Below are 26,237 nucleotides of genomic sequence, written 5' to 3' on the forward strand. Positions count from 1 at the left end.
GGGTAAGAACCTCTGTGTTATGTAGTCAACTCTTTCCCCTTACCCTAAAATAGAAAACAACATTTTCAGTCTCATCTTCATGGATTAAAAAAAAAAAAGCATCTCCCTAGCTGGATCTTGCTTCCCTGGTCCTGTATTTGTCTACGCCAAGCTGGTAGTAGAGGTTAACTTCCTTTTGGCCTTCCTATCCTGTACCAGCCTGAGCCCCAGACTACACGCAATAGAAAATAAATTGAGTAGAGGAATCGGAGAGGGAAAAAACAGTTAAGTTGATTTTTCCCTGACTCGGCTGTAGCAGAGAGGGGAGCTTCCTGGCTGGAGAAGAGGAAGTTGGGGAAAGGAAAGAGGAGGGCTCTCTGCATCCCTACCCTCTCCACTGGGCTCCACCAATCACAATCACCACGAATCTGGAAAAAGAGTGTAGAGGGGCAGGGATGCCAGGGAGAATCTAGTCACTGGAGCAGTCTCATTTTTCTCATACCAGCCCTTACTAGAAGGGAAATAAATGTGAAGTCATGACAGGAAGCACATGTGCATAGCTGCATTCCTACATGCAGCAACCCACGGGGCTCCCGAGACTGGGAAAACTGGCTTTAGATACAGGGCAACCTATCAGGACCCCTTCAGGAGGTAATAGGATCCCCCTCACTAAAGGTTTTCAGGTTAAGCCTAGAAGACCCTTGTTATTGTCAGCTAGTTGACTCTCATTATTTTATAGAGGGATTTGGATTAGATGGCCATGGAGATCTTTTCCTGAGCCAAAATTTGGTCCCTAAAGTGTTTATAAGACAGCTAGGTGATGAAATGGAGAGCCTAATTGGAGGTAAGAAGTGCTGAGTTCATATTCTGCCTCAGACACTTACTGCCTCTGTGACCCAGGCAAATCACTTAATCTCTCTCAACTTCAGTTTCCTCATCTATAAAATGGGATTGATAACAGGACCTACCTCACAGGATGGATGTGAGAAACCTTAATACAAATGCCAGCAAGGAGAGGTCCCTTCTTGCTGGAACATTCTAATTCGTTATCTTTATTAATTCCATGTGTCTTAACATAGAATAAGGTCCTCAAAGGCAGAGATTGTAAATGTTTATTAATATGCACAGCATCCATCTACTGAATAAAACACTGGGAAATTCTAGGGAAAGCATTTCAAGGTTTTTACTTGGATAAGAATCTTGGATACGATGACTGTGGCATTGTCTCACAACTTCCAATTTGGAGGGTGAGAGGATGAGCTTTTCCTTATGTTCAAAGATCAAAAATAGAAAAGACATTTAAAAAATGGTATCTTCTTGCAAATGACTCCCCACAACTTCCTCACCATTCTTTAGTTAGGAGAATTTGAACTGATTATATTTATTGGTTAAATATTTGGAAGGAACTCCTTGCCCTCTTCTTGACTTTGGCATTGCAGGTCAGCAAAAATCTCAAGAGCTCTAATTGCTGGCCATCCTGGGGATGCAATGCAAATGGGTGTAACGGAAAGACCACTAGTTGTAGAATCTGAAGACCTAGGTTTGGCTCCTACCTCTGCTACTGACTAAATGTGCAAACTTGGACAAATCGTTTCAATTTTCTGAGTCTCAGTTTATCTGTAAAATTGAGAGAATAATACTTTACCATCTGCCTCATAAGGTTATTGTGAAGAAAGTGCTTTGTAAACCAAGAAAATACTGTGCAAATGTAGGTTATTATTATACTCTTGTGGCTTCCCAGCATCATGGTGGGGTTTCTGAACCTGGGAATGCTATGCTAGGTTTGCATTAAGCATTGGCTTGGTGAGAGCTCATTCTGAGGGGCATAAAAAGTTCTGGGGGTGAAAGTTTCAGCTGAAGAAAATGGCTCCTCATGCTCAGCCACACTGAGACTTCCATGCACCTTACCAGACCCCAATACCCTTTTCTCAGTGTCTCATAGTACACTGTTTGCTGGCTTTGGGAGGTATCGGCTCAGAATGAAGTCCGTCAGTGGTGTGGGGAAGCTGGCCAGTGGGATGTAGAGAAGTTTGGCGTCCAGGCCAGGATTGTAGCGGATCCGGGGACTTCGAGAGGTAAGAGCGTGCTCTATACAGTTTGTGACCTCACTGATTTTCGGTTCTGCCAGTCTGGTCAAATTTTTTAAGTTTTTAGTGTCTGCATTAGAGGACAAAGAAAGTCACAAGGTCAGTGATTCTGCATAAAATTGTCTACCTCTCCTGCCATCTCCTTTAATGCCCATCTCTTCTAATTCTTCTATGAGATTCTAAGGACTGTCTGCCAACTATTCCCCCATGTCTCATTATTATTTCACTCATTCATTCAATTAAACATTAATTGCATCCCAAGTATGTGCAGTGACGCTGAGAAGAATACAAAGGGAATAAAAAACACATGGCTCCTACCCTTAGGAGATTATAGTCTATTGAAAGAGACCGGGCATATTACACATGAAATAGTGACAAAACTGATCTGAAATCAGATGGCCTGGGAAAGCCCACTGTTTCGGTCACCCTTAATCAACGTAGCTCATAAATTTCTGCTCTGCTACTTGCTACCTGTATGACTTTGGGGAGGTCATTAGACCTCTCTCAACCTCCATTTCTTCATCTGTAGGTTGAGACCCTTTGCCTCATATTTTACAGAAAAAGAAAATTGAGGTCATCTGCTGTGAGTTCCCTCTTTCTCCCTCTTCTTCATCTCCTATCACACCTATGTCCTCTTCCATTATCTCCTCCATCATCTCTGTCTCACATAATGGGATAGCCTTATTCCTTACCAAGGTTAACTCCTCTACCTGAGCAAGCAATCCCGTTCCATCCCATCTCCTCCCACAAATTGGCTTTCTGTCATCCTCCCTCTTTCACTTATTTTCTATCTCTCCCTCTCTATTGCCTCATTCTCTACTTTCTATAAACATTCCCATGTCTCTTCCACCTTGAAAAAAAAAGCCCTCATTTGATTCTTCCAACCCCACTAACTATCATCTTATATATCTTCTGCCCTTTGTAGGTAAACTCCTCAAAAAGGCTGTCTACAATAGGAACGCCCCACTTTCCTCTCAGCCTTTTCTTACCCCATACAATCCAGCTTCTGACCTCATTATTCCACCAAGACTGCTCTCTCCAAAGTCACCAATGATCTCTTACTGCCAAATCCAAAGGCCTTTTCTTTCTCCACATTCTCCCTCAACATCCCTGCAGCCTTTGACACTGGTGATCTCCTCCTTGACACTCTCTTCTTTCTAGGTTTTCATGACACTGCTTTGTTCTGGTTCTCTTCCCAACTGCCTAACCACACCTTCTTTCTCGCCTGGGCTGGATCCTCATCCAGGTCACATCCTCTAACTGTAGGTGTCCCACAGGGTTCTGTCCAGGGCCCTCTTCTCTTCTCCCTCTGTACGACTTGGTGATCTCATCAAATCCCATGGATTTAATTACCATCTCTATGCTGATGATTCTCAAATTTACCTAACCTAAGGGACCTCTAATCTCATTGCCTTTCAGAAACCTCAAAGTGGAGGTCCAACAGACATCTTAAATTCAATATGTCCAAAATGGAACTCATTATCTTTCCCCATAAACCTCCCCTTTTCCCTTCTCACCTCCCACCCCCACCACTTTCTCTATTCCTATAGAGGACAATAACATCCTCCCAGTCCCTCCAGCTTGAAATCTAGGTGTCATCGTTTACTCCTCACTATCTTTCACTCCCCCTCCCCCCACTTCCCACTCCCCATCCAATCTGTTGCCAAGGCCCATCAACTTCACTTTTACAATATCTCTTATATATTCCTTTTCTCTCCTTTGACATTGTTGTCACCACTCTGGTCCAGACTCTCATCACCTCTGGACTATTGCTATGGCCTGTTGGTGGATCTACTTGCCTCAAATCTCTCTCTACTCTAGTCCATTCTCCATCCAGCCACCAAAGTGATTTTTCTAAAGCCTATGTTCCATCGTGTCATGCCTCTACTCAATAAACTCCTGTGGCTCCCTATTGCCTCCAAGATCAAATGCAAAATCCTCTGTTTAGCATTCAAAGCCCTTCATAACCTAGCCTCCTCTTACCTTTCCATCCTTCTTGTACCCTATTCTCCCTGTGATTGAGTGACATTTACCTATTTGCCATTACAAGAACATGACTTTCTATTTCTTGGCCCCGGCCATTTTCTCTGGCTGTCTCTCATGGTTGGAATGGACTTCTTCCTCATCTCTGTCTACTGCCTCCTCTGGCTTCTTTCAAGTCCCAATTAAAATCCCATCTTCCCAACTTCTCTTAATTCTAGTTCCTTCCCTCTCCCAGTTATTTCCTACTTGTCCTGTATATAGCTTGTTTGTATGTATTTGTTTGCTTGGTGCCTTCCCTGTTAGAATATGAGTTCATTGTGGGCAGGGATTATCTTTTGCCTCTTTTTGTATCCCCAGTGCCTAGTGCAATGGCTGGCACATAGTAGGCACTTAACAAATGTTTATTGACTTACTATAAAATGAGGGGATTGATGCCCTCCAGCTTATCAATGTCCTTCTCATGTGAGGAGAGGGATGGGGAGGGGGAGCTTTGGACTGATTGAGGAAACAATGATACAGACTGGTAGCCAAAAAGACTGAAGGTTATGCGGAAAGGACAGTTTTATAAAGGATGTTGGTAAACTGGGGAACATCCAGAAGAAGAGGATTAAGATGGTGGTGAGTTTCACGATCATGCCAAATGAGGAAGATTTGAAGGAACTGTAGATCTTCAGAGAGGAGAAGAGATTACTCAGGGAGGACTTCACAGATGATTTCAAGTATATGAAGGGCTTGCACATGGAAGAGGGATTAGAATGATTCTACTTGGCCTCAGAAGGTAAAACTAAGAAAGTTCAACTAAGAAAGTTGAAAAATTTCCCAACAATTAGACCCATCCAAAAATAGAATGGGCTCCCCCAGGAGGAAGTAGATTCTCTCTCTCTCTCTTTTTTTTTTAATTAATTAATTTATTTTTAGTCTTCAACATTTACTTCCACAAGATTTTGAGTTCCAAATTTTCACTCCATCTCACCCTTCCTGCCGCCCCAAGATGGCATGCATTTTGAATATCCCTTCCCCTAGTCTGCCCTCCCTTCTATCTCTCCACCCCTTCTGTTATCCCCTTCCCCTTCTATTTTCATGTAAGGCAGGATAGATTTCTGTACCCCATTTCCTGTATTTCTTATTTCCCAGTTGCATGTGAAAACATTTTTTTAAACATGTGTTTTTAAAACTTTGGGCTCCAAATTTTCTCCCTTCCTCTCTCCCCACCCACCCTCATTGAAAAGGCAAGCAACTTAATATATGTTATACATGTGCAGTTATGCAAAACACTTCCATAGTAGTCATGTTGTGAAAAACTAACTCTATTTCCCTTAATCCTATCCTGCCCTCCCCCATTTATTCAATTCTTTCTTTTGACCCTGTCAATCCTCAGAAGTGTTTGCTTCTGATTACCCCCTTTTCCAATCTGCTCTCCTCTCTATCATTCTCCTGCTGCTCTCTTGTTCCCTTCTCCCCCTATGTCCCTGTAGGGTAAAACAGATTTCCATACCCAATTGGATTCTCTCTTTTTTTTTTAAATATATTTTCACATTAGTCATGTTGTAAGGAAGCATTAGAACCAGTAGGAGGAATCACCAGAAAGAAGAAACAAAATAAGACAGAAGGAAAAAATAGCAAATAGTATGCTTTGACCTGCATTCAAACTCCATAGCTCTTTCTTTGGATGTGAATAGCATTTTCCATCATGAGACCTGTAGAGATGTCTTAGATCCTTGCATTCCTGAGAAGGGCTAAGTCTATCAATGTTAGTCATCATACAACGTGGCTGTTACTGTGTACAATGTTCTCCTGGTTCCGCTCATTTCACTCAGCATCAGTCCGTACAAGTCTTTCCAGGTTTTTTGGAAGTCAGCCTGTTCATCATTTCTTATAGCACAATAGTATTCCATTACATTCATATACCACAACCTGTTAAGCCATTCCCCAATTGATGGGCATCCCCTCAATTTCTAATTCTTTGCCACCACAAAAAGAGCTGCTATTTTTGTACATGTGGGTCCTTTTCCCATTTTTATGATCTCTTTGGGATACAACCCTAGAAGTGCTGTTGCTGAGTCAAAAGGTATGCACATTTTTATAGCCTTTGGGAAGAGTAAGAAAGTAGATTCTCAATGGAGTTCTTCCAGCAAAGGCTAAATGACCATTTGTTAGGCACAGTATGTTATACAAATATTCTCTTTTGGGTATGAGTTAAGTGTCCAGGGTCACACAGCTAGTAAGGGTCAGAGATAGGATTTGAACCACATCTTATTGGTCTTTGGGTTCCTTTTTTTTTTTTGGCTAGGCAATGAGGTTAAGTGACTTGCCCAGGGTCACACAGCTAGTGAGTGTTATGTGTCTGAGGCCAGATTTGAACTCCTGACTCCAGGGCCAGTGTTCCATCCACTGTGCCACCCAGGTGCCCTGGGTTCCTTTTCACTCAAAAAGTCTAGGTTCTATGATCATCTTTACCATACTAATAATGATTCCCTTCTCTCTCCATAATTCTCCCCACAACGTTCCTTGCTCTTGCCCATTAAGCAGCTTCCTGCGTCTTCCAAGTACCAGTAGAAATCTCAGCTAGAGGGCTATGTATGTCTCCACAGTTTATCCTATCTCCTCTGCTTCACACCTTCCCAAACCCCTTTTTTTTCTCTAGCTCACATATTTCTCTTCAATCCTGATGTTCACATGCTCTCCAGAACCCTGTTGCTACCACTTCCCAGGAACCAGGAGAAGGAAACACCCACTCAACTTCTCTATATTTAGACTATCTTCAACTCCCAATTACTAAATTTTAGAGCTTCCCAAGAGGATCTAGGGACCAATTAGTCCAAAAACTCTAGGCATATCAATATACCTACAGCAGCACTTTTTTGTGGTAGCAAAGAACTGGAAACAAAGCAGATGTCCATTAATTGGGGAATATCTACATAAATGAAATGGAATATTAAGAAATAATGAATATGAAGAATACAGAGAATCATGGAATGATTTCTATGAACTGATGCAAAGTGAAATAAGTAGAACCAGGAAAATTATATACTCAAAGACTACAGCAATGTAAATAGAACATTAAAAAAATTTAAACTGAATACTGTAAAATTATAATGATCATGCTTGGCACTAAAGAACAGATATGATATCTTCCCTCCTTCCCCCACCCCACCACTTCTTGACAAAAGTGGGGAGACTGTGAGTGTAGAATACCAGAATTTTTTTTTAATACACTGATTAGTTCTTTGTTTTTTTTTTTAATTTGGTTAGGCAATGGGGTTAAGTGATCTGCCAGGGTCACACAGCTAGTAAGTGTTATGTGTCTGAGGCTGGATTTGAACTCAGGTCCTCTTGACTCCAGCGCTGGTGCTCTATCCACTGTGCCACTTAACTGCTCCATTCTGGTTAGTTCTGCCGAACTTTTAAAAACCTCTTTTAAGAACTCCTTATTATAAGAGATGAGCCTCTGGGAGGGAAATAGTTGGAAATGTAGGTGATATGAAAACAAAATATATTAATAATATTTTTTTTAAACAAAAGAAATCAATTAGTCCAGCCCTTAATTTTACAGATGAGGAAGCTGGAGCCCAGAGATTTAAAATGACCTGCCAGAAGTCATGGGGATGAGTGTGTGGTTTGGGGATTGTTTTTAGATTGGGCTTGTGATTTCATTTGTATTGAGAACTGTCCTCTAAGAAATTTCCTCGGGGCAGCTACCTGGTGCAGTGGATAGAGCACTTGCCCACAAGTCAGGAGGACCTGAGTTCAAATCTGGCCTCAGACCAAACACTTGACACTTACTGGCTGTGTGACCCTGGGCAAGTCACTTAACCCCAATTGCCTAAAAAAAAAGAAAGAAAGAAAAAGAAATTCCCTCTCCCTCCTCCTCACTCTCCCTACTCAGCAATTTATAGACATTGAGGGCTGCCTGGGGCTTGGAGAAGTTAAATAATTTACCCAGGGTCACACACTACTGGTGAGAGGCAGGACTTGCATTTGGGTTTTCCTGACTCCTGATGAACTCTTTATTCAAACACCATGCTGGCTTGGTTATCACCAACTAGGGACAGCATTAGAAACTAGGGGTGGCTGGGGCAACATTGTACAGGGTATAGCTGTCAGCAGTTTATTGATATCGATTTACAGAACAAATAAGATGTGATTTTTAAAAAGAAGTTACAAAGATCAAAGCTAAAAATACAGTGTTTCTTGGTATAATAAAGATGATATTTGAGAGCTGGCTTCATAAAAGGAGTCATCAGATGATCACATCACTGCGTCATTTGAACTATAACTTCAGTGAAAAGCACCATGGCATAGCACATAGAGAGCTGACCTTTGAGTCAGGAAGTCCTAGTTTCCAATCCTGCCTAGGACAGTTATTAGCTGTGTGACCATGGCCACTGAGTCATTTAATTCCTCAGTACCCCTAGAAAACTCTCTAAGATGATAGTCACAGAGAGTTGCAGATATCTTCACCAAAGAAATCACAGGTCCAGACGAATATCCAACAATTTCAGCTTTTTCTTTTTAAGAAAAAGACTGTATGCCTTGCCAAAAAAAAAAATAAGAGAATGATGGAAAAAATGTGGATAATGCAGGTTAAGTTTAAAATTGTGTTCTTAAAAGTATATTCTTGGGGCAGCTGGATGGCGCAGTGAGTAGAGAATCAGCCCTGGATTTGGGAGGACCTGAGTTCAAATCCGACCTCAGACTTGACACTTGCTATCTGTGTGACCCTGGGCAAGTCACTTAACCCCATTGCCTAACCAAAAAACACCCAAGAAAAAGACTTTAAAAATTATGACTATATTCAAGTCAAATAGTAAAATTATTTTCCCATTACCGTTCTAGAGTGAATACTGGTGAAAAATCATTGCATCAAGAAGCCTCGCTCTTTCAAATATATATGGAAGAATAAAAACTCATGCAGAAGGCTTGCCAAACAGAGGTTTGCCAGACTTAGTTAGGGGAGTCTGGAAGAAACTGACCTAGCTCCTAGCAATGGGTAGGGGCTCGTAAGAGACAGCTGTGACGACTGATTTGAGCTTACAGCATAGTGTTGGACTGTGGTCCATTTTGAATAACCACATTTCACTTGGGAAAACTTGTCAATCAACCCATGGGAATGTATTGTGTGTATTATGCCAATGCCAAACTATGGAGATATAAGTATTTGGAGTGAAACAATCCCTCTTCCCAAGAAGTTTACATTCTACTAGGGGAGTCAGTATGGATTTATTTATTTATTATAGACAGATCAATAAATATATTGATCAATCAATAGATTGATATATATGGATATACAGAATGAAAAACAAAATAGTTTGAGAAAGAAGGCCCTAGCAGACGACAAGATCAGGAAAGGCTTCAATAGGAAGAGAAGGCTTGAGCTCCACCTTGAGGGAAGACAGAGATCCTACAAGGTGAAAGTGAGAAGACAGTACATTCTAGGCATGGGGGCTGGCCAATACGGAGGCCTAGAGATAGGAGATGCAGTGTGGTGCGTGAAAAACAAGAGAAAAGTCCAGTTTGGCTGGATTGCAAAATGTGGAAGGGGGATTATTGTACAATAAGGCTGGAAAGATAGGTTGGGGGAAGGTTTAAAAGCTAAACAGAGAAGTTTACATTTTATCCCAAAGGAAATAGGAAGCCGCTAGAGTTTATGGAGAAGGAGAGTGACATGGTGAGATCTATGCTCAAGGAAAATCACATCAGCTGCACTGAGGAGAGAACAATTAAGAGTCTATTTTAACAAGCTAGGTAAGAGGAGATAAAATCCTAAACCAACTTGTTAGTTGTGTAGGTAGCTGTCTCAGAATAATAACATCAAATATTTGTATGGTTCTTTATAATTTGCAAAAACTTTCATATATATTATCTAACCCCTCTGGGCTTCAGTTTCCTCCTCTGTAAAACAAGGAGACAAGACTTGATGATCTCTGAGGACTTTTCCAGCTCTAAGTCTGTGATTCTTGGATTCCATTACTGATACCATTCTACAGATGAAGAAACTGATAGATGAACATAGAGAGTGCTCGATGGTTCTATTTACATAGTATCAGGAGTGCTAAAGCTCAGAATGGACTGAAGTTGACTAGGTAATTATTGAACTCAATAAAGACTTTTTTGGGGGGGCTAGGCAATGGGGTTAAGTGACTTGCCCAAGGTCAAACAGCTACTAAGTGTCCAGTGTCTGAGGCTGGATTTGAACTTAGGTCCTCCTGGCTCCAGGGCCAGTGCTCTATCCACTGCACCACCTAGCTGCCCCTCAAGATTTATATTTTAGGCTCTATGGAGAGAAAGAGAAGGAACAAAGAAGGAATAGGACTGTTGCTTGAAGTGGATGGGACCATAATAGCTGGCAGAGTGAGAATATGCAGAGCTGTCCAATTCTTTCTTTTTTCTTCTGTTTCTCTGCCAAAAGGAATTTTGCATTGGAAATGACAAGACAAAAATGACTGATGGGGAGTTAAAATGCGGAGAGATAATAAGAGTTGTTCTAGTTGTCCGTCATGAATTCAAGTCACTTGGTCCAGATGAACTGCATCTTTGAGTATTGAAAGAATTCACAGATATGATGGTCAATGATATCTGAAGATCATGGAAAATGGAAGAGGTACCAAAGGATAGAAGGAGAATAAATATTGTCTCCACCTTTGGAAAAGGGAGGTTCTGAAAATTACAGACCAGTGAGCTCAACTTCATTTCCTTTGAAAATTCAAAATTGGATTATTAAAGAGATGGTTAAGGAACATCTAGTAAGGAGAGGAAGGGCAGCTAGGTGGTGCCATAGTGCATGAAATTCTGGGCTTGGAATCAGGAAGACTCATCTTCCTGAATTAAAATCTGGGCTCAGACACTTACTTGCTATATAAGCCTGGAAAAGTCACTTAACCCTGCTTGCTTCAGTTTCCTCATCTGTAAAATGAGCTGGAGAAGGAAATGACTAACTATTCCAGTGTATTTGCCTGGAAAACCTCATATGAGGTCACAAAGAGTTAGACAGGACAAGGTGAGGTCATACAAAACTAATATTTACTTGGAAAAAACCAACACAATGTTACTGAACTGTAGATCAGTGGTGTGCTGTAATTAATTTACACAGATTTTAACATTTGAAAAATCATCATGCTGTTTTTGTACAGGAAAAGATAAAGTAAATTAAATGATAGTGCAATTAGAGGCATTCTAAACAAATTGGATGGCCAGACTCAAAGAACAGCTGTTAAAGTCAGTTTGACAGGAGATTTCCAGAGGAGTGCCTCAAGGTCTTGCGGGTGGCCTTGTGCTGTTTAATATTTTTATCAGTGACTTGGATAAATAAAAGAAAGCTGTGCTCATCAAATTTGCAGATGAGATGACACAAAGCCAGGGGTGAGGTGAGATACATGATAACCAGGATCCAAAAGGACCTTGACAGGCTAGAGTACTGGGCTGAATCTAACAAAGAAAACAATATGGAGAAATGGAAAATCATGGTCTTAGGCTGAAAAAAAAATCAACTTCACAAGATTGGGGAAGGCACAGAAGGAAAAGTTCCAGGGGTTTTAGTGGCAGTTACTAAAGTGAATATAAATAACCTTGGGCTGCCTTGAGAGACAGAGTTTCCAGGAAAAAGGATGTGATGGCAGTCCCCCTGTATTCTGCCCTGGTCAGACTTCATTTGGAGTATTGTCCTCAGCTCAGAGCACCGTGGTTTAAGGACACTGATAAACTGGAGAGGAGGCAGAGGAGGGTAACTGGGATGGTGGAGAGGTTGAAGGAGTTGGGCCAAAAGAAGAGACGACTGGGGGGAGTGGTGTCAGAGTGGGGAACATTGAAGCTACTCTCATGCTGAAGAAAGATTTGACTTGTTCTGTTTGGCCCCAGAGAGCAGAACTTGAAACCATGGGTGCAAAAAGGCAACTACAGGCTTGGTGTCGAGGAAAAACTTCCTAACCTTTTGAACTGTCAAAAAAGGGAATAGGACGGGACAGCCAGGTGGTGCAGTGGATAGACCACCGGCCTTAGAGTCAGGAGGACCTGAGTTCAAGTCCAGCCCTCGATTGTGTGATGCTAGCAAATCACTTAACTCTGATTGCCTCCCCCCCGAAAAAAACGGGGAGGAAAATAAGTTTTCGAAGGTCCTACCTCACCAGAAGTCTTAAGCAGAGGTTGTAAGAACATTAGGTGGGCATAAGGGTAGATAGAGCGGACAGAGCTCTAGACATGGAGTCAAGAAAACTTGAGTTCAGATTTCACTTTACTAGCTATGTGACCCTAGGCAAATCACTTCTTCTCTGTCTGCCTCAGTTTCCACATCTGTAAAATGGGGATAATAATAACACCTTCCTCCTAGGGCTGTTGTGAGGGTAGAATGACATAATATTTATAAAATGCTTTGCAAAACTTGAAGCACTACATAAATATTGTTGTTGTTGTTATTATTATTATAAATATTCCTTTCAGGTATAGGTTGGACTAGTAGCTGAAGTTCTTTCCTACTAAAATTCTGTGATTCAATGATTTTGATAGTTAACCTGCCAGGCAAAGCACTTTGACCAGAGACACAGTTATATAGATAGATGAATTCCTGCTTTAGAATAGCCTGGGAAGACATGGGGATGGTTTAGAGTTGAAGCATTCCTTCCTTCATTCAAGAGTATTTACTGTGCTATAATTGACCGTGACACCACGCTGGATGGCTCTCAGACGGCTCTAAGTTCTAAAAGTATTACATTGGGATGCTAGCTGAAGAGCATCCAGCCTGTCCTGGGATTAGAGCTCTTGGAGCAAAGGAAATGGTGGAAGATCAAGGTAGGCGTGTGGAAGGGGCGGGGAAGGGGGGTTACCACAAACAGAACAGCTGTTTTTATGAAATAGTTTTGTTCATGCCTCATACTTATGAACTGTCTGGTGTTCCAATATTGCACCTTTGTCACCTATTATGGAAAAGTTCTTTTGTATTGTTGAATTTTAATACAGCACTCCTAGTTTTAGCAAGAGTTCCCCCCCACACACCCTACCACCATTTGTTATCAAGGCATTCAGATTTGTAAACTGTATCTCATTCCAACTCTGTTCTATAAAGAATAGAGACTATTTCTGTATAATGGAAAAGTGCTTTTGTGTTATCAAGTCTCCACGACTCATCTCATCTGTTTAAATGGCAATCATTTTCATATTTGGCATAGAGAGAGAATGGCATGGAATGTCTAGGAGAGTGCCTTATTAAAATAAATACTTAGAATATAAAATCACTTTTCTTGAGACACGATGACACAGCAGGAAGAATCACTAGATTTGGAACCAGAGGACCTGGGTTTAAATCCTGACTATTCCTTATTACCTGTGTGATCTTGGTTTCAGCATGTATAGAAAGAGGGGACTGGCTGAGGTGGCCTCTGAGATGCTCTCACGGTATATGACATGTGAGGTCTCTTTCAGTTCTGAATGGGCATTGCTGGGTCTTTTTCTCAGAAAAAAAAATCACTTTGTCGTCATCTCTATGGGAAGCTGAGAGCCCTAGACTCTTCCACTGAGGGATATAGACAAAAGAGAAGTGAGGCTTCACCCTCTACTCTCCAGAGCAGGGAAGCAGTATTGCTTCAATGTGCTCTGGAGGAGAAAATCGTGAGATCCGCATGCTGCTGACCAAGGTTGGCTGCCTCCTGCCCTCGGGAATGGGATTTCCTTGTGGCTAGGTGGGTGACAAAGAATGGGCTGCTATTATTCTTGGTTTTGGCCTTTCTGGCTTCTTTGCCATAAGACCAGAAGAGCCCAGGGTGTGGCAACTAAAGACAAACACCACCAAGGTGATCGAGACACTGGAGCAGAAACCACGTCTGTAGTAGGTTAATAACAGCTAAGACATATAGCACTTGCTATGTGCCAGACACTGTGCTAAGCACTTTATAATTATTATATCATTTGGTCATCACAAAAATCCTGGGAGGTAGGTATTATTTTGATCCCTATTTTACAAATGGGGAAACTGAGACAAACAGAGGTCAAGTGACTTGCCCCAGGGTCACACAGCTGGTAAGTGTCTGAGGCCAGATTTGAACTCAGGTCTTCCTGACCCCAAGCCTGGCCCTGTCACTGTCTCACTATCCACTTAACCGCTTCGCTGGAAGATTCCAGGTCTTGAGACTGGCAGCTATCGGGAGTTGGGGAGGGGGAACTGGTTTCTGTCTCTACTTTTCCCCTTCTACAATCTGTTATCCTGAGATGGGACCCTGGACAGATCCCCTTCCTGGATCCCTTTTGGGCTGTGTGTGTTTCAGGGATCTCTTTCCTCTCCATACATATCCCAAGAGTAGAATCAGGAAATATACTGAAAGCAAGGGATAGCTATGGGCAGATAGCTCCATATAGGAATACTTGATCTATTTCCTTCCATTTTTGCTATGTTCAACAAATTATGCAACCCCAATGTTTTAAAGTATCTGAGCCATGTATGCGTGTGTGTGTGTGTGTGTGTGTGTGTTTGGGGGGATGACATGCTCAGAGAGAACAGATTACGGGTATGTAATGTTGTATACACAGTCAGGAGTAGTTACTGTGCCCTTTGATTTTTGCTTTTGTCTGAGTTGCCCAGGCTGTGTCCTGGGCTTTCTTCTTGGTTCCTTCTACACTATCTTACTTGATGGTCTCAGTGGCTCTCATAGGTTCAATTATCATCTCTGTGCAAATGATTGCCTGTTCTATATAGCCAATCCTCGTTTCTCTCTTGAGCTACAACGCTGTATCACATCTCAAATCGGAAGTCCGGCAGGAATACCAAACTCAACAAGGCCAAAGCAGAACTCGTTCCTTTCATGCCCTCCCCCCAACCCTACCCTCGTCCCAATTTCCTATTACTCTCAATGACTCAGGATGGTAACCTCAGTATCATCCTCAGTGCCTAATTCATTAGCCCCACGTAGCCAGTCTGTTGTCAGATAAGGTCATTTCTACCTTTATATCATCTTTCATGTATGACTCTTTCTCATCACTCACACAGCCATCACCCTGGTATCTCCATCATCTTTCACTTGGACCATTATAATGGCCTTGTAATTTGCCTCCCTGCCTCAAATCTCTCCTCACTCTCATCTATTCTCCACCCAATTGCTAAAGTGATTTTTCTAAAACTCAAATCTGATCACATCATCTTCCTACTCGATAAATTCCAGCGGCTCCCTATTACCTATGGAATCAAATACAAAACCTTCCATTTGGCATTTAAAATCCTTCGTGATCCAGCCCCTTCCACCCTTTCTAGCCATCTTACATTTCATTCACCTTCTTGCTCACTGGCCTACACAAACACAACACTCAACTCTCAACTCCATGCCTTTGACCTCAATGTCTCACATTGTTGATTCTCCATCCTCCTCACTTCCCTGGCTTGCTTTAAGAGTCTGCTCAGATCCCACCTTCTGCAAGAGGCCTTTCCTAGTCTTCCCCTCCCCAGATTCCCTTTGAAATCACCTTCCTATATCTGTCTATCTATCTATCTATCTATCTATCTATCTACCTATCTATCTATCTATATATAGATAGATAGATAGATAGATATACAGATATATATATTCCTATATATCTTGTATGTACACAACTATTTGCTTGTTTTTCCCTATTAGATTGTGAGTTCTGTGAGGACGAGGACTGTTTTTGCCTTTCTTTCTATCCCTGGGGCCTGGTGCTTAGTAGGTGCTTTATAAATATTTGTTGACTTGACTGTGCTGGAAGACTTCCACAGTAAGTGGATCCCACCACTTCTTGAGGCAGCTGATTCCCCTTTTGGACAACTCTAATTGTTAGTAAGTTTGTACAGACATAGAGCCTAAATGACCTCTTTGTAACTTCTACTGCTCCTAGTTCTATCCTCGGGGGAAGAATCCTTTTTCCACATGGCATCCTCAATCAATGATTTTGATGGATTACCTGACTAGCCAGTCAGTCAATAAGCATTTCTTAAACACCTCCTAATTGTTAGGCAAGGTGCTACCCCCTGGGGCACTGTATTATTTCCTAGGGCCCTCATTATGGCCTCTATCTTCATCTTAAATCTAATTCATTTGCAAGTCATGACATTACCTTCCTGATGTCACTGGTCCTTTTAGAGAAGGAAGGACAAACAAAAACAATAACAACAAATCTTCATCCCAAGACAGATAATTAAAATGACTTCATCATACTTTCCCTATTTGGAAAACAAGGGATCCCCTGACTGATATAAACAATAAACAAACAAAAAAACGATAAGCAAACCTGAGATCCAAGTCTAAAAGGTCAAGATTACACATGCACACAGACTATCCATTTATGATTTCCTTTCCTCTTTAAGGCTCTCCCCAAGTTCTTTCCATCCCTCTCCCCTACACTTGTTTCAAAATACTGGAGAACCGAGTGATTTGGGCTGTCCAGAAGCCATGTCCTTGCTCACCTTTAACCCACTCATACTTACAAAGGTAGTAGTACTGTTCTCCGTAGCTATCCTTTGTCTCCTGGGGCAGCCGCTCCCATAGGTGTCGCATGCGTTGTTCGATGTCCTCCTTGCCCAAAATGGAGGTCCGGTAGTTTCCAGGCTCAATGATGCAGACCTTCACTCCAAAATAATAGAGCTCCCTCCTAGTAGGAAAGTTATGAACTTAGCTCAATATGGCTCCAGTTCCAAAGACTTTCTAGATTTTAGCAGGGACAATTGTGTGTGGGAGGGGGGTGTCAGCTCATCTACACCCTGATACCCATGTTCTCCAACCAGTTGAAATTTGTACCTGGGGAACTTCCTAAAACACACACACACACACACACACACACACACACACACACACACACACACACGATAAAATTCATGCAAATGACTTTCAGTGCTTAACCACTACTAGCAATTACAAGGGCAGGACCTTCAGGAATAAGAATTAGTTACTACATCCCAGCCACCCACTCTTGAACCTCCTACATCCAACTTCCTTCCAGTTTGAGGGTTTAGAAAAGGATGACTGTGAAAAGAAATAGAATTGTGGGAGTATAGTTTCTTCCTTGAGTATATAGGTCCTTGAGGGCATAAGGTCTTCAGAGACCTTCTGTTCTAGCTTCCTCCCCTTCTAGCCATCTGCCATGATGCCAGGGCTTAGCCAGCACAGGCATCTTCATATCTGCCCCTCAGCTTCATGCCATGGTGCCCCCTACTCTCCGGCACTTTATCTCTTTCTCAGGGAATAGTAACCAAATCAATATTGCCATTGCTACTGGAAAATACTTGAAAAATTATTGCCCTGCGGTTCCACTCAGAACCCTGTGACCTGCCTAATTCCTTTCCCTGGCCATCATATGTATTGTATTGTGCTTATAGAATGTGTGCTCCTTGAAGGCAAGGACTGTTCCATTTTTATCTTTATATCACCAGCATCTGGCACTAAGTAGTCACTAAAACACTGCCTGCTAACTGATTGAAGCTTGATCTTTTCAATATGGTGGTTGAGCCTTCTACTAGATGGAGTTCTTTCCCATACTGGGACATCTATGGGGAGGAAGATAATCCAGTTCTGCTCAACTTCATCTCCCCACCCCTGTTCCTGTTTGAACGTTAAAAGATCCCTCAGTGAGGAAGGGATACGGGGTAAAATCTAGGTGATTAAAAAACAAAATAAAATAAGGGCTATCAATAAAGATCTTTTTTTTTTAAAGAAAAGTCCTTCACTAAGGTTAAGCCTTCTCCTTCTGACTTGGTCCTGCACAAGGAGAAAACAATGAGCCATACTCTTCCAGAAATGCCTCTTTCAGAGCTTTCCAGACTGGAACTGAATTCCTCCTCAGTTTGGGGCTGATGACCCCAAAGGGAGCCTTCTTTTTCCCACTTAATGAAAAACAGACTAGGAGATAAAGTGGGCTGGGTAAAAGGAATGGGATCCCCTCACCTGATGCTGTCAGAGAAGGCCTCCACACCAAACTTGGAGACGCAGTAACCACCGCCAATGACTGCCACTCGGCCCCCACTGCTGGACATGTTGATGACTCTGCCCCGGGCCCTCTTGACCATTGGCAGCATGTTCAGGGTCACCTCAATCAGTCCCACCAGGTTCACATTTATCACCTTTACAAAGTCCTCCTTGGTCAGCCACTCATTGGGGCCACTGGGCAGGCCAATTCCAGCATTATTCACCAGACCCCAGAGCCCTGAGGGAAGGGAGAAGTAAAAAGAGAAGAAAAATGTTTGTGAGATATGCCAACAGATCAGTGATTTCATCAGTATAAGGAAATTCTTAGCAATCCATGCCATTACTTAATAGATTAGTCTTAGGGAGGCACCTGTAATGCATAAAAATTCAATTATTTGCCTGCAGTCATACAACTAATGCAAGAGGGAAGATTTGAACCCAGGTCTTCTTGATTCCAAGTCCAGGACTCTATCTACCACACCATATTGCTTCTTAATCCATCATAGAATTATAATCTGGAGCTGGAAGGGCCCTCCAAGGTCACCTAATCCAACCTCCATATTTTAAATGAGAAAACTGAGGCCTAGGAATTTAAACCCAGATCCCAACTCCAGAGACCATGCTCTTTCTTGTAAATATGAATGTATATGCTAATAAATTAAGAAATATTAATATTTGTTATTAATAAATAATGAACATTAATTTATTAAATTAATTTTAAATATTAATAAAATAATATCTTGTGACACCTTAGCACCCCACAAGAACTCACATTTCTACTACTTTAGCATTACAAAAAACTTCTTCAAACATTATCTTATTTGCCCCTTGCCACAACTCTGTGAGATGAATTGTTAGTCATTTCAGTCTTGTCCAACTCTTCATGACCCCATTTGGGTTTTCATGGCAAAGATACTGGAGTCGTTTGCCATTTCCTTCTCCAGCTCATTTTACAGATGAGGAAACTGAGGCAAACAGGATTAAGTGACTTGCCCAGCACCACACAGCTAGTGTCTGAGATCATCAGGGACATGAGTGTTCCTGATTCCAAGCCCAGTGCTCATTTCATTGCACCACCAAATGCCCTAAGAGGGATAGTACACGAGTACTATGGGCACCCCACTATGAGTGGTTGCCCATCGCTTGGGGAATGGCTGAATAAATTCTGGCATAGGAATGTAATGAAATGCTATTTTGCTGTAAGAAATGATGAAAGGGGCAGTTTTAGAAAACCCTGAATGAACTGTTATAGAGTGAACTGAGGGAAGCAAAGGGAGCAACAACATGGCAGTGGATACAGCACCGGCCCTGGAGTCAGAAGACCTGAATTTAAGTCCCGCCTCAAACACTTACTAGCTGTGTGGCCCTGGGCAAGTCACTTAACTGCTTCCTAAAAACCAAACCAAACCAAAAAACCCCCAATAACAACAATACTGTTAAGACCGACAACTTTGGGAGACTTAAGAACTCAAATTAATGCAATGAACCACCATAATTCTAGAAGACTGATGAGAAACCATCCTGCCTACATCCTGACATAGAAGTGAAGGGCTCAGACAGCAGAATGAGACACCTACTTTTCGGACATGGCCGATGTGGGAATTTGTTTTGCTTGACTGTGCATATTTGCTATAAGGATTTTATTTTATTTTATTTTTTGCTGTTTTAATGGAAGGAGGAAGGAAATAATTTTTTTTAAATCTCAAGATAAATTTTAAAAATTGAAGCAATGGAGTCTAAGCAAGCTTTACAGTATAGTGGAAAGAGGACTCAACTTAGTGTCAGAAGATACAAGTTCGAATCTTGACTTTCCCACATCTTGGCTGTCTGACCAGCAAGTCAGCTAACTTCTCTGTGTCTGTTTCCTCATCAATAAAATGAAAAAATTTTAAAATTCATTTATCTCATGATACAAATTTATATTATCTAACTGGTTATTATAAGGAAAGTTCTTTATTAAGTACTCTAAAAGGGTGGATTATTATTACTGTTATTGCAGAGATACCAGGACTTTGGGACTGGCCTTTACACCAAGCCAAAGGCCACAGGTTTGTTGCAGGGTAGGAAGGAAATGGGCCAAAGGTCTCCAACCTTTTTCATGCTTTTCCACCCAGCTCCACCCCTGTTATTGGCATCAAACCCACTGAGACATAGTGGGACATTGAAAGTCAAATGTTGATTTTGCCACATTATTTAAATGATTGTCTAGCTATTCTTGGGTAGCTGGGTTCTTGAGGTTCGTCAATCAGCAAACATTTATTCATAATAATAACTAGCACTTTGAGGTTTGTAAAAGTATTTCTAAAAGTCCCCCTATGCTCACAATAACCCTGGGAGTTCCATGCCATCGTTATGCCCATTTTACAGATGAGGAAACTGAGGCCAAGAACAGTTCAATGGCTTGCTCGAGGTTCCACAGCTAGCAAGTGCCTGTGGCTGGATTTGAACTCAGGTCCGTCCGGACTCCAAGTCAGACACTTTAGCCCACTGCATCACCTTTACTTCAGTACTTAGTGCATGTCAGATGTGGTAGGCCCTTGAGACTAAAAAGGCAAAAAGGAAAGAGTCCCTGGCCTCTAGAGGTTTCTATTCCATTGGGAGGAAGTTGCAGACTAGTAGGGCCCAAGCCAAGCTATGGTAGTTCCAAGACAGTTCATGTGTGGGCATGGTGCTGGATTCTAACCAGCCTTGATAAGTTAGAAGAGCCTTTATCACCAGCTGGGCAGCAGAGGGATGACTCATGGTGGCCACAGCCCGGAGGGGTTTCAGATTACATAGGTGATATCCACCACAGAGGGAATATCTACAAAGAAAATATTTGTAATATTAAAATATTACAAAAGTAATGTGATAAAATTGTGGATTCTTATGAAATGGCCCACAGATAATAACAGTCAGATGCATAGACTATTAGAGCTAAAATAGAGCTAATCTAGCTCTCTTCTTTTACAGATAAGGCAACTGAGCCCTAAAGAGGGAAATGACTTGTTCAGGATCACATTTAGCAGAACCAAGATTAAACTCTAGGTCTCTTATTGTTGTTTACTTGTATCTGACTCTTCATGACCCCATTTAGGGTTTTCTTGGCAAAGATACTGGAGTGGTTTGCCATTTCCTTTTCCAGCTCATTTTACAGATGAGGAAATTGAGGCAAACAGGGTTAAGTAACTTGCCTAGGGTCACACAGCTACTAAGTGTCCGAGGCCAGATTTGAACTCAGGTCTTCCTGACTCCATCCACACCTGTAATCTATGTATCTACTATGGTGCCACTTAGCTGTTCATTACCACCTGATTGTTCATTAGGTGTCTGTGGATTCTCAGTTCAGTGCTCCCAGACTGCCAGTATGAGTTGGGGCTCAAACGTTGGTCTCCTCACTTGAATCTACCATTCTTATTCATTACAAAGAACACTCACTTTGGAGTCAGAGGATATGCGTTTGGAGATCCAAGCTCTACCACTTACTACCTATGTGACTTTGAATAAATCATTTACCCTCTCTGGGCCTCCATTTCCTTATCTGTAAAATAAGAGGAGAGCCTTCTAGCTCTAAATCTATGGTGTGCTCATCTCCTTTCACCTCAGTTTCCATTTGCTCCTGACCTTGCACCTGTAGGAAAATGAATGAGGCCAGCATCTCCCACTTGGCTACTAAAACCTCATTCCACCTATTGAGGAGAAGATAGTCTATGTCTGGGGGACATAGTGGTGTTCCCACTTAGAATGATTTCTACTGTCTCTACTGGTTAGGTGGAGAGGTGGCTAAGACTCCTCCTTTGTCCCTTTAAGGATGCAGACATCATCATTATTGCTAATGTTAATGACAACAATAGTCTTAATGAGAGACTGTGGCAAAGTTGAATAGACAACTGATCTTGGAGTCAAGAAGACTCTGGCCCATACTGGCTCTGCGACCTCAGGCAAGTCACTTAATGTCCCAGTGTCCCAGACAATTTTCTAAGACTCTTGAGTTTCAGAGTAGGTGCAGGTCTGCTTTGGGAGAAGACAGTTCCTCACTGGAAATCCTTTGCATCAACAAAGTCATAGGCAAAACCAAAACAATTTATACTAAAAATACACTTCTGTTGTTGTTCAATCATGTCTTCATGGACCCCATGAACCATACTGTCCGTGAGGTTTTCTTGGCAAAGATACTGAAGTATCCATTTTCTTCGCTGGGGGATTAAGGCAAATAGACATTAAATGACTTGCCTAGGGTCACACAGCTAGTGAGTATCTGAGGCTAGATTTAAACTCAGGTCTTCCTGACTCTAGGCCCAGTGCGCTATCCACTGAGCCACCTAACTGCCTCTAAAAAAAAAATCCATTTTAGGTAATGCCTTAACATTTACAAAATGCTTTCCTCACAACCTTGTGAGGTCAACAGCACAAGGAAGGCAATCCTTACTTTACAGATAAGGAAACTGGAGCTTTGAGAGGTGAGTTAGCTTGTCTGTGATCATATAGTTAATAGGGGCGATGCCTGTTCCCACGCAAACTTCCTTTCTCCCACCCTACCTCAGCCCTGGCACATGCCTCTCTCTTTGGAGACCCCTCTGCCCATAAGAGTCCCCCAAGGGGAAGAGTCCTGGAAAGACCAGACTGGTAGAGCTGACTACATTTCTTCTGGCTGGTTTATTTCAGGGTCATAGGGATACAGGCACAAGATAGCTGCCATTACTCAGCTACAGTCTCCTAATCCCTGGGGGCTATCACCAGCAGGACTCTATTCTCCCCTGCACTGATAAGGAGAAAGCAGAGTGAGACGCAAGAGCTAGATAACATGACCCAGACTTGACAGAGTTAATCTTTACCACAAGCGCCAGGAGGCAGGGTGGGAACAGGGTGATGAGACCTTATGCAATCTGAGGGAGGCAGAGGAAGGAAAAAGAGGTTTGTCCAGGCATGAGTCACAAGCAGAGGTAGGAGCAGCACCCAGAAATCCCGGCTTCCATGGCCTGCTGATTGGTCATCTGATCTGGCGCTAACCACCAGCAGAGACGTGTGTGCACAGGTCGATGCCAGCACCTCGGAGGAGCAAGGATGAGGTCATGACACATGGCAAACTCCCCCCTTAGCCTCTCGGCTTTCGAGACTCGGACAGTTGTCATCCCTCCCTCTGCCTCCATACACTCCCTTCTTGGGCAGCTCAGACCTGGTACTAGCCTCCCTGCTTCCTCCTTGTTACCACCCTGGGACAGGAAGGAAAGCAGGAAAGAAATATGCCTTTATTAAGAGGCTGCCATGCACCAAGCACTGGGCTAAGCCCTTTATAAATGTCATTTCCTTTGATCCTCACAACAACTCGGGGAGGTAGATGCTATTCTGACGTCCATTTTACAGTTGAGGAAACTGAGGCATATAAAAGTTAAGTGACTTGCCCAGGGTCACCCAGCTAGTAAGTGTCTGAGGTTGGATTTGAACTGAGATTTTCCTGACTCCAAACCCAGAGCTCTATCCGCTGCCCTCAATACTAAGACACTTAACTTCTAAGGCTGGCCAAGCATCGGTTCCCTTTGATCTACATACAAGACAAGGCTTTCCTTCTCTCTTCTGTATAGATAGAAAGTAACAAAACTCCTCTACCTATCAGCCCTCTCATCTGAGGCACATAGAACTCACCTCTCTGACTGCTGCTTAGCCCCACCAGAAAAAGAATTATGTTTTCCATTGTAGTAAGAAAGACAGGGATTAGCCACCAGGAAGAATTTCATGATAAGTCTGTCAGAGTGTCAGAGAGGCACCATCTTTAAGTGACAAGATGGAGAGAATACCGGTTCAGAAACTTACAAGGATGTGACTTGGATAAGACCCTTCAACTCTTTGGGCCTCAATGTCCTTATTTGTAAAATGAGGTGGTAGGATATGACCTCTAGGGTCCTTTCCAGCTCTGATTCTAGAATCAGCCCTGCTTCACACAGCACCTCTCTTACTTCCTGCTGGCATGAGTGAACCAGAACCCAGCCAAAAGCACGGGGAAAGGTGGTTTGTTCTCTCTAGATCCCCCACTGATTCTTCTACCAAGAACATAACTAAAACACTATATCCCTTAAAAAACCAGCCCCTTGAGAGCTCTAGAAATATTTCTATCAGACCCAAAGTTTGAAAATCCATACTGATTCTGCCCTTCACTTGATGACCCTGCCTTTTCCGTCAGAGCTGCTAAAAGGATTCCTAATGTGAGGAAGGGGGTTGAGGGGGTGGAGAGGAGAGAGGAGGGAAAAAGAGGAAGGAAGGAAAGAATAAATCAGAGAAGTCGGATTGCTCCACACCTCGATCTCCCACTTGGGCGTTCACCCACTGGGCTGCTGCCTTGATGCTCTCTGTCTTGGTGACGTCCAAAAAGGTGATCTGTAGCCGGGGGGAGCATGCCCTTCGGAGTTCCTGGGCTCCCTCCTCAGTGAAGCAGGTAGCCAGCACCCGCATCCCTCGCTTGTCCAGTTTCCGAGCCAGAAGGTTCCCGAAGCCAGAGTCACAGCCAGTGATGAATACATACTTGTCAGAGAGGTTTGGGACCAGATTTAAGTTCTTTAACCATCGGTACACGAAAGAGATGTCCATGATGCCACCCATGGTGTCAGGGTTCAGGGGAGAGGGAACCCCAGGGTCTGAGATAACTGGAGGTTCTGGCCCAGGGAGGTTCACCCCAGGCTTTCTGGAACTCACCAAGGAGACAAAAAATTACCCTTCCTTTCAACTCCTTGCAACAGATACTATTGGGCAGGCCCCAAACATGGTTTTTTTTTTTTTTATAGGCGGGTACCATTGACAATTAACTTTGATGCAAGAAATTCAAGTCTGACCTGAAACCCTGTCACCTCTAATGGCAGCTCCCTCCTTATCTCCCCATTCCTGATGCTGGTGGCTGCTGTTTTTGAAAATCCTTGGGACATTAGTGGTGACAGACAGTTTGGGTTAGGTCGTGAATGTGTGGGCTCTCTACCCTTATGGAGTGACTAGGGCAAAAGTGTGCTTTCAGACTGTCTGCCATGTACAGTTGGCCTACACCACTTGGCACAAGTTCAGTGGCATCATTATGAGCAAGGAATTACGAAGGTAAATTTACTAGTGAAAAGAAGATTCAAATTGTACATCCCAAGTTCCAGTTGAAGGTATTTTTGGATCATTTACTCTCTGGGCTTATCTATGCTTTAGCTCTCCTCCATCACAAAATAATGGAGAACTAATTGTGTTTGTGCCATTCTGGTTCACTCTTCTGGTCCAATTGGAAATAGAAGATGTGGGGCTGACGGATAAGGGTTCATCCTGATTGGGGGCAATTGACCTTGTTCCTGTTAAAGGGAAATGAGCTAATGACAAAACATGGGGTGTCAGTGGGCCTGTATTAGGTCTCTGCAGCCACACTCTGGATAGGCTAAGGCTCTCCAAGGAGAACAAGGAGAATTATTTTCCAGGGACTCAGGCCCTTTCTTCATTACTTTGGAGTAGTCTTTGTCCTTGTCAGTAAAGGATATTTGCATGTAGTTGGTTGTTAAATAGTAGTAGAGGTTGTTATATAGATAGATAGACAGATAGATATAGATATAGATATATAGTATATATAGATATATATATAGTAGGTTAAATAATTTTTGATTAATGAGTCTAATTAAGGTGGTGGCAAGCAATAGGAAAGAAAGTTGGAATCTGCGACTAATTGAGTATGGTAGGGAGGAGTGGGGAAGGGAAGTTAGGGAAAAGAAAGAGTCGAAAGTGACTCAGATTTCTAGCCTAGGTGACAGGGAGAAGGATAGCCCACTAACAAAAAGAGGGAAATCAGGAAGGGAGCCCCATTAGGGGAAGATAATAATTACAGAATCAGAGAGTCAGAAGGGGACTCAGTGGCCATATAATTCAACATACAGGTGAATAAGTCTTCCCTACAACATAACTAGCAAGTGGTTATCAGCCATCCAGCCTTCCAAAGGCAGCACATTCCATTTTTGCCTAGCTCTGATTGTTAGGAAGTTTTTCTTTACATCAAGTCCAAAGCACAAGCATTTATTAGGCAGGTGTATGGGGTGTTCAGGTAGGACTTTTATAGCTGTGGTGTGAGGGTTTGCTGAGCCCTTATGCACCTTTGGTGTCCACCTCTCACTCAATTCTCACCTATAACTCCAAGAGCAGCAGCCACATCCTGGTAAAACTGTCATGGCAGATGGGCTAAACCAGGTTGAGGGTAACCAACAGGCCTCAAAGCCATTGGTGAGGTAAGGGGATGTCTACTCCAAGCATGTGAAGAACTCCCCCAGGAAATGGGTAGATGGGAACAATTTGTTCCAACTGCCCTGAAAGT

General features: G+C 42.6%; 1 protein-coding gene across 1 annotated transcript; it reads right to left on the reverse strand.

Moving 5' to 3' along the window:
- Positions 1-1,485: 1,485 nt before the first annotated feature.
- On the reverse strand, positions 1,486-24,514 carry SDR9C7 (short chain dehydrogenase/reductase family 9C member 7). The gene is made up of 4 exons (XM_020990292.2): positions 24,214-24,514; positions 17,921-18,179; positions 16,468-16,631; positions 1,486-2,136 (listed from the first exon to the last, which is right to left on the reverse strand). Exons 1-4 carry the CDS (start codon positions 24,512-24,514, stop codon positions 1,916-1,918), a joined length of 945 nt encoding a protein of 314 aa, XP_020845951.1. The 3' UTR covers positions 1,486-1,915.
- Positions 24,515-26,237: the final 1,723 nt, after the last annotated feature.

This window comes from Phascolarctos cinereus, unplaced genomic scaffold (assembly GCF_003287225.1).
Source record: "Phascolarctos cinereus isolate Bilbo 61053 unplaced genomic scaffold, phaCin_HiC Scaffold_1;HRSCAF=81, whole genome shotgun sequence".
Classification (NCBI taxonomy): Eukaryota; Metazoa; Chordata; class Mammalia; order Diprotodontia; family Phascolarctidae; genus Phascolarctos; species Phascolarctos cinereus.